Genomic DNA, 15,585 nt, shown 5'->3' on the forward strand with positions numbered 1-15,585 from the left:
GGGCTTTTTCTCGTCAAAGTATAACAAAAAAACATGACATGATACTCTACCATGGTATGCAGTAAGTCATCTCAGCAGCACTTGATTTCAGCATAGCCATTCAATTAATTAATTGAAATCTGAATAATAAATTCCCAGTTTTGAACTTTGTGTGAGGTGCCTTAAAATAGCAATGCATTTCATTAATCCAATATATAATAAATATTCCTTGATTAATGTAACCAGGAGATTCTTACATGCTGATTTGACTTCACTCAGCATGTAAAATGACACGAGAGATTAGGTGCACCATTCAAAAGGCATGAAAGGTCTCTTGGGTGTGAAATTTAATAAAGCAGGATTGTAAACTGGAATTTAAGCCCAAAGCGAGGAGGACTGCCCAATAGAAAAACCCCTTAGCTATTCCTCTATTGGTTAGGCTTAACTTATCTGGATCCAGAAATCCTGGACTTCATATTTATCAAACTTCTTGAAATGTAAGCACTGACCTAATATTGATTTATGTTACTGAATGAATAAATACAATTATATTGACACAACCGTACTGTACTGTTAATACTTTCCCAAGCCTGGTCCATCATAACACACATTCTTAAAGAACATTTTTCTGCATAATTAAACAGTTTAGATGTAAACAGAGTCGTTCAGAGTGGTTTGGTGTGAAACGCTCTGTTCTAGAGAAACTTGCCGAGTCAGAACTGTTCACAGTGGTGGTGATAGGAACCAGACGTCCACCTCTAAAAGCTCCCTCACAGAAAGTTGTTACATGAAATGGTTATGAATATGCTGCCTAAAATATCTGAGACATCATTTTATGATAGTTTTTTTTAAGGGTTTTGGCTTAATAATATTTTTTAATCTGTTTATAGTGGAGTGGTACATGTAGGATGCTGTAGAACAAAATAGTCCCAAAACAAAATGTATTTTTTCAGATTTATGACTATTTTAATATCATCAATGTTGATCAATGTCTATATTTGTGTTGTAGTCATGGCGATCCCTGGTTCCTACCACCACCACTGTCAAGACATCTGAGTCTGTACAATCAACCATTTCACACCCAACCACCCTCAATCACTCTGTTTACATCTCCACCACTGAAATAAGCAGATATTTAGAAAAATGGGTGGAATTGCCCTTAATGTAGGTTAATGTAATGTGATAATTGGTCATTTTAGTCCATTTCTGTTGGTCCATTTGTTATGAAGAGTTCATACGATGTAAAGGTTAGCTGGCTTTTTCAAATGATGCAAAAAAGTAAAATAAAACAGAACAAACTGAGTAACAAGGGTTTGCAGTGACAACGATGATTCCGTATTTTTACAGCACAGCATGAATAGTCATGAATAGAGTGGAAGCTGGTTCGAGGTTCTGTTTAAGCATTTTGTTTGCTTGTTTTTTGTCTTTCAGCAGGTAAAGCACAGTGCATATTTGCATACCCACTGAATTTTTAGTTTGGTCCATGCTCTTATTCTATTGCTCGCTCCCTGAAACTTATCAGCAGCAATAATTAGGCCATATATCTGTGTTCAGGAAGAGTGGACAACCCTGTGCATGCGGCCTGAGCTTCTTTATTCACTGTAAGAAAGCACAGTGAGAAGAACCAGAAGGAACTTTTAGCCGACCCAGAGTTACTGAGCTAAATATGAGGAGGGATTTTAATGCTGTCAGCTTCTGGAAGCTACAGTGCAGCAACGTCAAGGTGACTTGAGCTGAGAGTGTTACGGTTGTATACAGCGCTGAGGCAAATGAACCAGTCAGGATTCATCTTGATTTTAGATCATATGCAAAAATGTGAAGATTAAATGACTGTGCTGTGTTGATTTAAGAAGTGAAAAATCAATTAAATAAATTAGCACACCCAAACGCAAATTTTAGTGCACAATTTCTGTTTATTTGCTGAGTCGAACAAGTTGAACAAAAATAAAACTTAAATAAGTTTAAGTTAAAAAAAAAATATAAAATGCGCCATGACTTTTGCACAGACCACATTTTACATTTAATTTTCTTCTGATATGTTAAATTCAGCAACTGTGCACTAAAATGTGCAGAATTGTGTTTCCTGTAGAGGATGCTCAACTTATTTTCACTTAGAAAATCAATGACAACATAGAATTTGACCAGGGGCACACAAACCTTTGCATACGATTATATGCATAACAAAGTTCCTAAAGAAGACAAGGAAATATGATTCATTTCACATCTTTGCTCCCTCAGCAGTGAATTACATTTAAAGTCAAAATGAAAACGAGAAACCATTAAACGTTTTCCTTCTTTGGGCACTCGCGAGTGAAACACGGATCTCAGATCTCTGAGCTAGCTGAGCGTTTTCTCTCCATGTTAGATGGAGGTGGTGGGAGTTTTGTGTTGATGAACAGATTTATCTTACAGCATGTTAGAAAGAAAGACGTGGATTTTTTTTAGATGTCTTCATATGATAGAAATATTCATAGCTGAAAGGATCTTGTGTTATTGCTGGAATCGTTAGCTTGAATTTGAGCTTTTCCTGAGCAGATGAAGTATTATTATCTAGTATCATTTTTAACCAGGAAAACAAACACAAATTCAAAAATATACAAAATAATACCTTCATCATTTCCACAGTGCCGTCCTTCATTATATTCTTCCACACATAAAACATCAAAAAGCTCAAATAAATAAAGATCTCAGTAACTTCCAACTTTTCACTCTGTTCACATCAGTAGTGCAGTACTCTGAACACATGGACAACAGATGAACAAGCATTACAAATGCAGACCACCCCTTTTTAGGGCAGCATGCCCGACTCTATGAAGCTGTTCAGGTGTTGAGAGCTGGAGCTCGGATTTGAACTGACCTCTGAAGATGAGGTTGCACCTTTCAGGCAGATAACCCTACAAAATAAACTGGACACCCCAGGTTTTTTACTGCTCTGCTAGTTTTTATGTTAGCATACTGTCCTAAGAAAACCTCATATCTCCAAAACAGAAACTTCATCAGAGAAGGATAAAATGTTAGAATCTAGGGATGCACATTAATATCGGTATCATACTGGTATCGGCAGATAATTGTTAAATTTCAAACTGATATTTGATGTATTTATTACATTCTGTAAGAGCATAATACTTATTTGATGCTCTGTTGTTGTGCTAAAATATCTGCATTTTATTTATTTTACTTTAAATCAATTTGGTACATTTTTCTTCTCTATTGTTTGTGGAACTGTATGTATTCTACAGTTTCTGTTTTTTTTGTCAGCTTTGTCCCACTGGCCAGGGAGTTTTTCCAATGTCGCCCAAGAGCTGGCCACAAGAGTTGGCACCCCAGAGGTGGAGTTTGTCTAGGCAACCAGCTGGGAGTTTGACTGGGCCACTGGCTGAGATACTCAATGCTTCGGCTGCAGAGTTTGACTGGCCCACTCGCTGAGAGGCTCTGTACCTCAGCTGCAGAGTTTGACTGGGCCTCTGGCTGAGAGACCTTATACCACGGCTGGCTGAGAGGCTCTACACCTCGACTGCGGAGTTTGACTGGGCCACTGCTGAGAGGCTCTATACCTCAGCTGCAGAGTTTGACTGGGCCACTGGCTGACAGGCTCTATGGCTGGGCTGTGGTGTTTGACTGTGCCACTAGCTAAGCGGTCTCTGTACATCTGCTGTGGAGTTTGACTGGGCCACTGGCTGAGAGTCAGTGGAGTTTGACTGGGCCACTGGCTGAGAGGCTCTATATCTTGGCAATGGAGTTTGACTGGGCCACTGGCTGAGAGGCTCTATATCTCGGCTGTAGAGTTTGACTGGGCCACTGGCTGAGAGGCTCTATACCTTGGCTGTGGAGTTTGACTGGGCCACTGGCTGAGAGGCTCTATATCTCAGCTGCAAAGTTTGACTGGGCCGTGGATTATTTGCTGTTGATTTGTAGTTTTGTTGTAATTTGGAAGCGTCTATGGTTTTGAGGGTATTAAATATTAATTATGTATTACTAATTATCATTGCATTTTTAACTTTAATAAAGTATACATTTCATTTCTCAGTAATGCTGATTTAGGTAGATTTAGTTCCAAATGCGTATATATTGGCATTTCTGTCGACAGATATGTACACGAAAGTTATCGGATATCAGCATTGGCCCAGAATTCCCATATCGGTGCATCCCTATACTTAAGATCTGTTACTGTAATAAGATTTTTTTTTCCCCAGTAATTTTGGACCTTTGCTGTTGGTCTATTCATCATAAAACGTTCACACAATGTAAAGAGCAGCTGTTTTTTACGAGGTTTTCTTTTAACAGTGATGATTTGGCAAGGCTGACTTCGCTCTCCTCGCTTTCAGCACAGCTCCTTTATTCCCTCCAGCACCTTTTTAAAGCACCAAAAAATAAAATGAAAAGCTGTTCATGTTAAATAAGAACAGCAGTGACTGCAGCAAGAACAACCAATGAATGTCTTCAAGTTTTAAGTGTAGTTCCTTCAAGAAATCACGTTCATATGTACGATCATTCGTCACAGACAGACCATCTTCCTTTCCCCTTCATTCCTCCACCATCATTCATTCTAAGCGTTTTATTTGTGATTCATGTTTAGTCACCCCCTCCCTCAAAGAAGTCCGGCTGGGGGGGCTTCACCTCAGAGTGATGGTCCGATCAGGATGAAAGTTAAGCGTTGGCCTCTAGAAGCTCCAGGAAGAGTTTGTGCATGGGCACTCGTCCGTCTTGCTTAATGCTGCAGAAGTGTTGGACGGCCTTGGCGGCGGTCTGCCGGAGCAGAGGGAGGGTCATGATCAACTTTCCGGCCCGACGAGGGTCCTCCCCGTGGTGGGTGCGCTCATAGTCCTGCAGGGCCTCATGCACGCAGTCCTGCAGCCTCTGAACTGCCTCCATATCCTCAATGTGCATAGAGTCTGAGAGAGAGAGAGAAGGAGAGAGAGAGGACTTTTTAATATGAATAAACCAATGTGGAACAAAGTGATGCAGAAAATAAATCGACGCGCTGAATCTGATCCGATATTTGTACATTTAAATTCGTGCCCATGTAATTTAAGTTCAATATTCTTTAAAATGTTATAGTAAAATCACTATTTTTAGAATGTGTGTAATGTGACATGCTACTGACACTATTTAATGAATTACAGTATTATAGAATGTTTAACATAATCCAGTTTGTGTGATTATCCAGTCAAATGATGATGATGGGCACTAGTTTAAATTGCTAAAGTTAGTTAAAGTTTTTGACACATGCAGAGGGGTTGATACAGGGGTTAAATTAGGATTTCAAAGGTGAGGACCCCTGTTTTTCCATGGGTGGAAACAATACTGTTCAATTTCTCTTTTATTCTCAGCACTGATATAATGAAAATATGATCAAAACTAATGGCCTACTATGTTTCTCTCATTGCTTGTCAGTTTTGGCATCACATTATATCAAATAAAAGTGACACTAAGCCCCAAAAGCCTTTAAACTTATTACGAAATAAATTGTTCCAAACAGTGACGACACAAAAGATTCACACAAACCAAAGGTGGACATCCCTTATATCCCTTACATATAAACTCAGAGGGGATAAACTATATATCGCTGCTGTCGGAACAAAACCTCGTATCTCCAAAATGGTAACTTTACAGGAGAAGCAAAAAACCTACTTTACTTTTAATGTAAGTCAATGGAACCAGACTTCTTCCCAAGCAATTGTGGTTGGTTATTTTGCTTCATTCATAATGAAATGTACACAAAATGTAAAGGCAAACATGCATTTTCAAATTACGTCAAAAATTGACAGCAGTGTATATATATATTATATATAGATATATATATCATATATATATATATATATATATATATATATATGTATATATACAGCCCTATATATACTAAATACTATATTTGTATTAATTTGCATTTATTTTATTTGTACATGGCTTTTTTACGGGCAACATCAGTTATTACTTGATTGCTTGTCTTAGAAACAAATTTCAGGCATTTAAATATAAGCCTTTTTCCAGCAGGCTTGTAGAAGATAACACATACGGTCACTCCACATCAGCTGCTGAGGGCACATCTTAAAAAAATATTTTCTAAATGTTTGTTTTAGAAATACATCCAAACATGGACATTCATTTCACCTTTTATACGTCTTGCAAATCTAAAGAAACACATTTGATTGGATAAAAATGCTTTATGATCAAAAATGTACATTCAACAGAGGAGTCCAAACTTGACTGGCACTGTATAAAATCACACCATCCCTTTAAAGGTTAGTACTGTATATACAACCATATGCAAATATGCAAACTACATGTTTTGTTGACTTTCTAAGTGAAGAAAATCCTGTAAAGGGAACTCACACATTTCAGTATAATTTAAGTGCACAATTTACTTTAGTTTAACATGTTGGTTAAAAAACATAATATAATGTGCCATAACTTTTGCACAGGTCCCCTAGTTTTTTCTTAACGCCTACCTGAGTTGGCGAGCGCTATGGCTTTGAGGGTGACGAACTCCTCTCGCTCGAGCCCCATGCTCCTGTACTTCCTGACCAGTTGCAGGATGGCCGTGTGGAGCTCCAGCAGACCCGCTAGCTTAGCCTGACCAGCGTCCATGACGTAGTCCTCCGCAAACACCAGCTTATCTTCAGCGTCCAGCGAGCGGAAGACCACACGCAGGAGCAGAATCTCCATCCAGGCACTCTGGAGGAGACGCATCTGGTCTGGCAGAGAAAGGCTGGAGAACCCTGGAGGAAAACAGAGAGCGTCTGATTGAGCACACAGAATACTGAGCTGCACAAACAGCGCATTTGGAATTTATCGTGGTGGTGAAGTCATAACCGTACATGCAGTGATGGGAAACAAGTATTCAAACACTTTTGTTTTAGTTCTTTAATATAGGGGTATGCAAAAGTTTGAACACCTTAAACTACATGAGAAAATAAGTGAACACTTCCTCTGCTGGGAACACACTTGTGATATTTTTCTGCAAACTTACTGCATAACTTCTGTTTATTTGCTGCGTTTAACATATTTGGGAAATATATGTTATTCCTTCGTCGATCACCCGTCATTTATTAAATTTCCAGTTAAAATGGCTGTTAATTACAAATTATCCATTTTTTCAGCACTAAGAAAAAGTATGGAGCCCTTTTTTGTATATAAAAAAAAAATAATGGCCACGGCATATAAACAAGTGGGAATGAGATCCTAACGCATGGCCACAACTTCGTAAGGCGCGGGAATGAGATCATTTATTCGTGGCCACGATTTAGTAAGGCATAGGGAACGAGATTATGCCTTACTAAGTCGTGGCCACGACTTAATTATCTTGTTCCCACGTCTTACTTAGTTGTGGCCATGACTTAATTATCTTGTTCCCATGCCTTACTAAGTTGTAGCCACAACATCATTATCTTATTCCCATGCCTTATTAAGTTGTGACCACGACTTAATTATCTCCTTCCCTTGCCTTACTAAAGTCATGGCCACGACTTAATTATCTGGTTGCCCACGCCTTGCTAAGTCGTCGCCATGCATTAAGATCTTGTTTCCACGCCTTACTAAGTCGTGGCCACATATTAGAAACGCATTCCCATGCCTTACTAAGTCATTGCCACAACTTAATTATCTCGTTCCCACACCTTACTAAGTTGTGGCCACGACTTAATAATCTTGTTCCCATGCCAACACAACTTAATTATCTTGTTCCCATGCCTTACTATGTTGTGGCCACGACTTAATTACCTTGTTCTCACTCCTTACAAAGTCGTGGCCATGACATCATTATCTTGTTCTACCTGTCTATCTCTATCTTGCCATACTAAGTTGGGGCCACGCCTCCAAAGTTCAGTCTTAGAAGCTGGTTGATCATTTTCTGAAGTAATCAAACACATTCAGTGGTGTTGAGGTCTGGACCCTGGGGTGGTCAGTCCATCATTCAGCTTCTTTGTTTGATGTGTCCGTCTCCTTTTTTCAGTGAGGTTCTTCTTGAACAGCTACACATCCTTTCAGACCCACAGCGCTGAGTCGTCTTCTCACAGTGGAAGGATGGACAGAAACACCTGTGGATGTTTTCAGATCTGAAGCAGCTTGATTTTCTCCTCTCTCTCAGAGATGAAAGCTTTAAGTGCTGTTTATCTGATGGGGGCAGTTTTGGTGTCGACCAGGTCTTCCAGGTGGTTGTTAGGAGACACATTTTCTCTGTAGCTTTGGAACCTCTTTCCAGTTATTAAGAAAGCAGATGATGAGTGATTGGGCGGGGGCAGGAGGGAAGGACAAAGGAGAAGATTTTGGTTAACTGAGCCTCATCTGTGATCTTTATCAGCCTTTTATAGCTGTCACGGGACTCTCTCTCCTTCTCTTTCTCTTTGTCTCTCGCTCTCTTTCCGCCGTCTGTGTGATATGAGCTCCATCCTGGGCTGCATTCATCAGCCGACTGCCAGCTAAGCCTGGAAGTGATCAATACGTGGGACTAAAATCAGCGTCGGGGGCTATTCAGCTTCACAGCTTGAAGATGTTCAAGTATTGACATCTGTGAGTCCCGCTAACAGCATCAAGCCGCCCTCAGCGACGCCCTGTCGCTCAGGTGGACAAAAACAGAACGGCACAAAGAAAAGCCTTCAAACACAAAAAGCTCGACTGTCAATTCACATCCGATCTCGCCTTTTAGGGCCGAGGCATCAGGAAAATTAGGCGAGGGAGCCAACAATGCCGCTATTGTTTAGCCCTGAATGTCACTGTATAGCCAATTTTACCCACATCACACACATCGGTGTCAGGCTAACAACACAAACACACAAATGTACGCACACACTGACCAGCGGCGGCTCATTCCCAGCTGTGTAGCTGGAGGGGGAGGGGCTTCTTCTGCATAGCTTTGTTTGTGTTTTTTGCCTGGACAGCTTGAAAAAGCTGGTAGCAAAAGTGTCAATCCAGATTCATCCACTTCCACTACAGTCTTTCACTGCCGTTACGAACATAAAGAAAGACCAGAGAGGGTCAAAGCCCGAGTATCTGGACTCAGATGGCAAATCCAACCATTCAAAAGCCATTAGTGTCATTTTGATACTGTCTACTGGAGAGAGAGAGAGAGAGTGTGAGAGATAGAGAGAGAGAGAGAGAGAGAAGAGGAGGCTAAATAGAAAGCAGAGGCAATGAAAGACAAGGCTTGGGGAGAAAGTTGTTGTCCCAGTTGTTTACTAGACAATAGGGTGAACAATACATTTTAATAAAAATTCTTCTTATAATAATTTTATTTTGCTTTTTATTTTAATAACATCTTTTTTAAACAGGCTAATCTACTTTACCTCCCAGAAAGCATCAGGTGGCTAAACCACACATTAATAAACAAGTATTATATTTATAAGCTACTACTGACAATGTATAGCGTAGTCTTTGCACTTGGACGCCTTTGTCCGTCATATATATATATATGTATATATATCTATGTACACATATATCGTTGCTGTTGGAACAAAACCTCCCATCTCCAAAATGGTAACTTTACAGGAGAAGGAAACAAACCTACTTTAATTTTAATGCAAGTCAATGGAACCAGACTTTTTTCCAAGTAATTTCGGACTATTTCTTTTGGTCCATTCATCATGAAATTTACATACAATGTAAAGAGCAACACTTATTTTCGCATAAGGTCAAAAACTGAAAAATGACAAAACAGAGGTACGAGGTTTCTTTTTTTAAATAATAAACATTATTATAATAATAACGCATGTGAATGGTTTTCCTGGGGTCGTATCACTCGCCTTAGTAAACTCAAAAATTACAACCTCTTCCATATTTGTAAAAAAGCCTACTGTACCACAAAGGTCACACTGAATCTTCTTTATCACACAAGCTTTTTCTAAAAAACATGTCAAAATAAAGGTCCTTTGTTGTTGGTTGCACCACATGACATTTGAGGAAATCAGAATTTTACTCATTTTTCAACAACAAATATTTTTTAAAGCTGCCATATTTCAAATTATTTCACACGTACAACCACGCCAGACTATTTTAGCTACACAGCTAAACTCTGCTTTAGTTTTACTAGTTTACTTAATGTGCCTGAATGTTTAGATGATCACACCACCTGACATTTTAGACTCATAAAATGAATTTTATTTTGACGCACTAAACATGCAGTCACATGAAGGAGGTACGGCAGAATACTGTGATATTTGTCATGTGTTTAGTAAATTATTTAATAGCAAAACAATGGGCACAGAAAATACAGGTCATATCTTGTTCAAGTGTGTTATGACCTAATCAAGCAAGCTAAACATCAAGCATGGTGGCATCTGTTATGACAATTAGCAATAATGACACTGTAAAATGACACTGTTACATTACTGACTGCGTGTGTTTGACATGTTTATGGCAGATTAATGTCAATGTTATGTAGCAGTGCAGTTCAAGGAAAGTGTATCGCTTTAAAGAACAAGCTAAATGTATTGCTGCACAAGGTATCTGCTGATCTGCACAACACACGCACACACACACACACACACACACACACACACACACACACACACACACACAGACACACACTCACACACACACACACACACTGAAACACACCTGGTTGGGAGGGACTTTGTTTTGTAAGCATTACTACATAAGTGACTGTCAACACAAAAACAGGTGCCAGGCCTTTCTGTGTGTGTGTGTGCGCGTGTGTGTGTGTGTGTGTGTGTGTGTGTGCGTGTGTGTGTGTGGTTATTTCTGCTGTGAGTGTGTGTAATGTTATTTATTGCTGATAAGGCTGTTGAATAAGAACAAAGCAGTAGAAATAAGGGTGACAGAAATACATCCAATCCACATTCACTGTAAACCTGCCCACCTCCCTGTCTGCCTCTCTGTCTGTCTGTCTGTCTGTCTGTCATCTTCTGGCTTTTCCTACACTGCTTTCTCACTTTCGGCTCTAGTTCTTTCTTTAGAGCTAGTTGGAAGAACACAGTTTGGTTCCAGATTTGTCCTCCGTGCCCTCAGCCGTCCTACGCACTTTAAACTCCATCACCAGCACACTTGAGTTAACATAATGAAGTATTGATTAGCCAAACCAGGTATTGGACGACAACTGCACAATAATACTGGGCTGTAGGGGTGGACGACACAACGATATTTATCGTTATCGTGATACGTTATGCCACAGTATGTCATGATATGTCTGTCAGCACTTAAAAACGTCCCAGTTGCATGATTGATTACAAAGAGAGTGTGATTAGTCCTGTTTAATTGGCTGTAGTATGCAAAGTGTTGACTACAAACTCAATACAAATAATTAATGTTGAATCGTGCAAAATTTATTGTTATATTACATTTTTCCAATTCTAGTGGGCTGCTATAAAGAAAGGTTTAGATATGACAGCCACAGATAAAATCACTACTTATTGTATTAAAATCATTTGTATTTCCTGTAATACTGTATACTGTTGTTGATCAGTCATTGGTCTGTAGTCTCATTTTTTATATGTCTGTACCACAACACTGACCAAAAGACCTAAAATATTTTTTTCTAAGTCAGATAAACCTACTTAAGATTTGAAACATAAGCTACTCAAAGGCCCGATCCTATTTCACCCCTCGGCCCTACCACTTAGCCCTACCCCTCTATTTTGCGTGTTCATGTCTAGGGGTAGGGTGTCCCTATTCTTGTTGAGATAGAGGGGTAGGGTGAAGTGTTGGGGCTACATGACCCTCCAAATGGAGGTTTTTCAGAGACTCCAAACAGAGAGTTATGAGGAAAAAACGGCAAGATGGAGAACAAGAGACCAGAGAAACCCACAAATGTGAGAATTTTCTCTGTTAAAACATTACGATAATCATCAAATTATCTTAGTTTAATGTCGTTTCAATGTACTATGGTTGTTTTCTTCATTGCTAGTAGTGCTGATGTCTCGGTAGCTAGCTAGCTAAACTTCCCGATACACTTTAAACAGTGCGGCAGTTACATTCATCAGAACTGCTTCTCCATTTAAGGTGGAACTGGAAAATTCAAACAAGAACCTGGCGAATATCTTCTGACTTCAGCTTCATATCACTGAAGAATTAGGGGTGGGTGATAATAAATAATTGCCCCCCTCTTTGAAGGCATATGATGCCTTAAATGTAACTAAAGCCCAGCAGTGAGGAGCTGAACTTTACCCTCCTCTGCTGTCACTGCAGACTGGCAGGGTCGCCTACAGAGCAGCGCTAGTAGCTGTTAATGAAGTGATGCTCTTTTATTTGAGGGTCCCATTTTAGAGGGAAGATTTCAACCACTACCCCTTATAACTCAGCTCCAAGGGGTTAGAGTTTAAATAAGAAATCAGAAATGCGCAAAAGACTTCATGGACAAAAGTGTGGAAAACTAATCTAGGTGTCTGGATTTACAGAAAAGCAAAGTAAATATGATCTCTTCATCTTCAAAACTTTCTGCATCTCCTAACTGTAATGTTTATTTATACATTATTTATGTTGTCTGCCAAAGCTAGTGTAACAGGGCAACAGTGTGTGTGTGTGTGTGTGTGTGTGTGTGTGTGTGTACACTTACAGATACACCCGCCTAATACCAAATATCTTACACACACAGAGAGAACAAAACTTATAGAGACAGAAAGAGAAGCAGCGCCACTATCTTAATCGCTCCAGCACATCTCGCCCCAGTTTAACACCTGCCGGACTTATTTAGCAAAGATTCTCCTAAATACTCAACACACACACACAGACACACACACACACACGCACACAGACACTCATATACACACTCACATACACACACACTCATATACACACTCACATACACACACACTCATATACACACTCACATACATACACATAGACACAAACATGCAAACACACAAACACTACACACAGACACATAAAGAGTCACCATAAGTGTGTGTGTATGTGAGTGTGTGTGAGTGTGTATGTCAGTGTGTGTGTGTGTGTGTGTGTGTGTGTGTGTGTGTGTGTGTGTGTGTGTATACCTGGGAGATGTTTGGCCCAGCCAATGTTGAGCACCAGCTCCCGGTCAGCGAGGTCACACAGTGTGGTCAGAGCTTTGATGTCATCATCAGGGAGGGCGGGGTCAGGCATGGCAAACACCTTCTCTGGTTCCGCCCCCAACAAGTGAGACACCACTTTATTCTCAACATTAATGCTGCAGGGGTCTGAGAGAGAGAGAGAGAGAGAGAGAGAGAGAGAGAATATAGTATGTTTGTGGTGTATGACTGAATCAGGACTGTGTCCAGTAAACCAATAAAAGCTTTTGTGTCCAACCTTTCATACGTCATCAATTAATTATTTTTTCTCTGGCTGAAATTTCACAAGTCTTAAGTCTTGAGTCCAAGTCATGAGTCAGTTTAGCACGACAGACAATTAAGTGCATGCCCGGGACACAAGTCAATTAACCACAAGTCCGAGTCAAGCGGCAAGTCAGTTAAGCAGGAATCTTGAGTCGTGAGTCAGTCAAGTGCAAGTTTGAATTGAGTGCGAGTCAGTTAAGCACAGTTCTGAGTCGAGTTGTAAGTCAAATAACTCGAATGAGTCTCATGCTTAACTGACTTACGACTCAACTCAGACTCGTGTTTAACTGACTCACAACTCGAATGAGTCTCATGCTTAAATGCTTCACAACTTAACTCAGACCAATGCTTAACTGCATGGGTCTGAGTTACGTTGTGAAGCAGTTAAGCATGAGACTCATTCGAGTCATGAGTCAGTTATGCATGAGTCTGAGTCTTGTGTCAGTTAAGCATGAGCCTCAGTCGAGTCACAAGGCAGTGAAGCATGAAGTCTGAGTCAGGCCACAAGTCAGTTAAGCAGGAGTCTGAGTCATGAGTCAGTTAAGGGCAAGTCTGAATTGAGTGCAGGTCAGTTAAGCACAGTTCTGAGTCATGACTCAGTTAAGCATGAGTCTGAGTTGAGTTGCATTGCAGTTAAGCACAAGACTCATTCAAGTCATGAGTCAGTTAAACATGAATTTGAGTCAAGTCGTAATACAGTTAAGCAGGAGTCTTAGTCGTGAGTCAGTAAAGTGCAAGTGTGAATCAAGTGCGAGTCAGTTAAGCACGGTTCTGAGTCAAGTCGTGAATCAGCTAAGCTGGAGTCTGAGTTGAGTTGCAAGGCAGTTAAGCAAGAGACTCATTCGAGTCGTGAGTCAGTTAAACATGAATTTGAGTCAAGTCGTAATACAGTTAAGCAGGAGCCTGAGTCGTGAGTCTTAATTGCAAGTCTGATTTGAGTGTGAGTCAGTAAAGCACAGTTCTACATTGAGTCGTGAATCAGTTAAGCATGAGTCCAGTTCGAGTCGTGAATCAGTTAGGCACGAGTCCGAGTCAAGCTGTGAGTCAATTAAGCATGGGTCCAAGTCAAGTCGTGAATCACTTAAGCACGAGTCCAAGTCAATTGAGCACGGGTTTGAGTCGAGTCACGAGTCAGGTCAACATATCTGTAGTGTAATCCACTACACTATCAGACCGTTCCTAGTAATAGACACCTTGGTCTCACTAGAAAGAAACAGCGCCATCTCATGGACTAAGACAGAAATGCATTTTGGTAATCTATCACTCAAACAGTGGGCTGTTTGTACCTGTTCGTGCTTTCTTGTGGTTCAGAGGAAACTGCATGTTGAGGTAAGAGCTGTTTTCTGACTCCAGACCCCTTTTATATTTCTGCCGTCCTCCTCGAACTCTGTCCAGACGGACGCCTGTGGACACGCAAATACACATCACAGCACTATTACTCTGCACTGGTGTCTGTGTTGCTGCTACAGACTCTCTACCCGATACAGCTTCCCAATGTGCTACATTACATAAATAACAACATACAATATGATTACAAACACAAACGTTCAGTAAATCAATTCAAATGAATAATAAACTGCAGTATAACTGACTGATGCGAATGTATATAACTGCCTTACCTTACAAATACATTTGTGTAATTTTAGAAATAGATGTATTATTGGCCAAAAGAGTTATTGCTCTATCATGGAAAAGGATCGGCAGGTCGAGTATGGGTAACTGGATTTAACTCCGCCCTTAGAAAAAAAGACATATTCTATCAGGGGTAATCAATCACTCTTTTACAATATTTATGATCCTTTCATAAGTTATGTAGAGAGGACAGACTTAGTCCTTATGATGGAAGCACCTGGATATATGAATAATAATGATATAATAAAACCTTGTATGAGTGGACCAAAAGAAACGGCACAGAATGACTGGGAAGAAAATTCTGGTTCCATTGACTTGCATTAAAAGTAAAGTATGTTTTTTCCTTCTCCTGTAAAGTTACCATTTTGGAGATACAAGGTTTTGTTCCGACAACAGCAATGTGTATATATATATATATATATGCTTGCTGTCTGGATTATGGCTACTGTGAGAAGTTATTTGTGTTTTTAATTTATTTATTCATCAGAATTTGATAGTGAAAGTAGATTTGAGCACTGTTTTAGGTGGGTCAGTGACAAAAGTGAGCTATGGTCATACCAGTCTGAGATTATCTCATGATTATTCCATTATTCCATGAGTGGTTTATAATAATGTGCTGAGTCAGAATTATCCACCATTACAGTACTAGGAACCAGACAACCGAAGCATTTAATGGCTCTAAAAGCTAGTTTTGGCCTAAAACGTATTTGTACTA

The 15,585-nt window shown here is 39.9% G+C and overlaps 1 protein-coding gene across 1 annotated transcript in view; it reads right to left on the reverse strand.

Annotated features, from left to right (window-relative positions):
* Nucleotides 1-3,512: 3,512 nt before the first annotated feature.
* The window catches only part of esrrgb (estrogen-related receptor gamma b), a 29,197-nt gene continuing 17,124 nt past the window's right edge, over nucleotides 3,513-15,585 (reverse strand). Inside the window, exons 4-7 of the mRNA XM_036581094.1 lie at nucleotides 14,525-14,641; nucleotides 12,921-13,103; nucleotides 6,429-6,698; nucleotides 3,513-4,871 (exon numbers count right to left, since the gene is read on the reverse strand). Of these exons, the coding sequence (XP_036436987.1) occupies nucleotides 4,627-4,871; nucleotides 6,429-6,698; nucleotides 12,921-13,103; nucleotides 14,525-14,641 (815 nt within the window). The 3' untranslated portion in view covers nucleotides 3,513-4,626. The remainder of the gene's footprint in view (nucleotides 4,872-6,428; nucleotides 6,699-12,920; nucleotides 13,104-14,524; nucleotides 14,642-15,585) is intronic.

Source organism: Colossoma macropomum, unplaced genomic scaffold, assembly GCF_904425465.1.
Source record: "Colossoma macropomum unplaced genomic scaffold, Colossoma_macropomum, whole genome shotgun sequence".
In the NCBI taxonomy this organism is placed as follows: domain Eukaryota; kingdom Metazoa; phylum Chordata; class Actinopteri; order Characiformes; family Serrasalmidae; genus Colossoma; species Colossoma macropomum.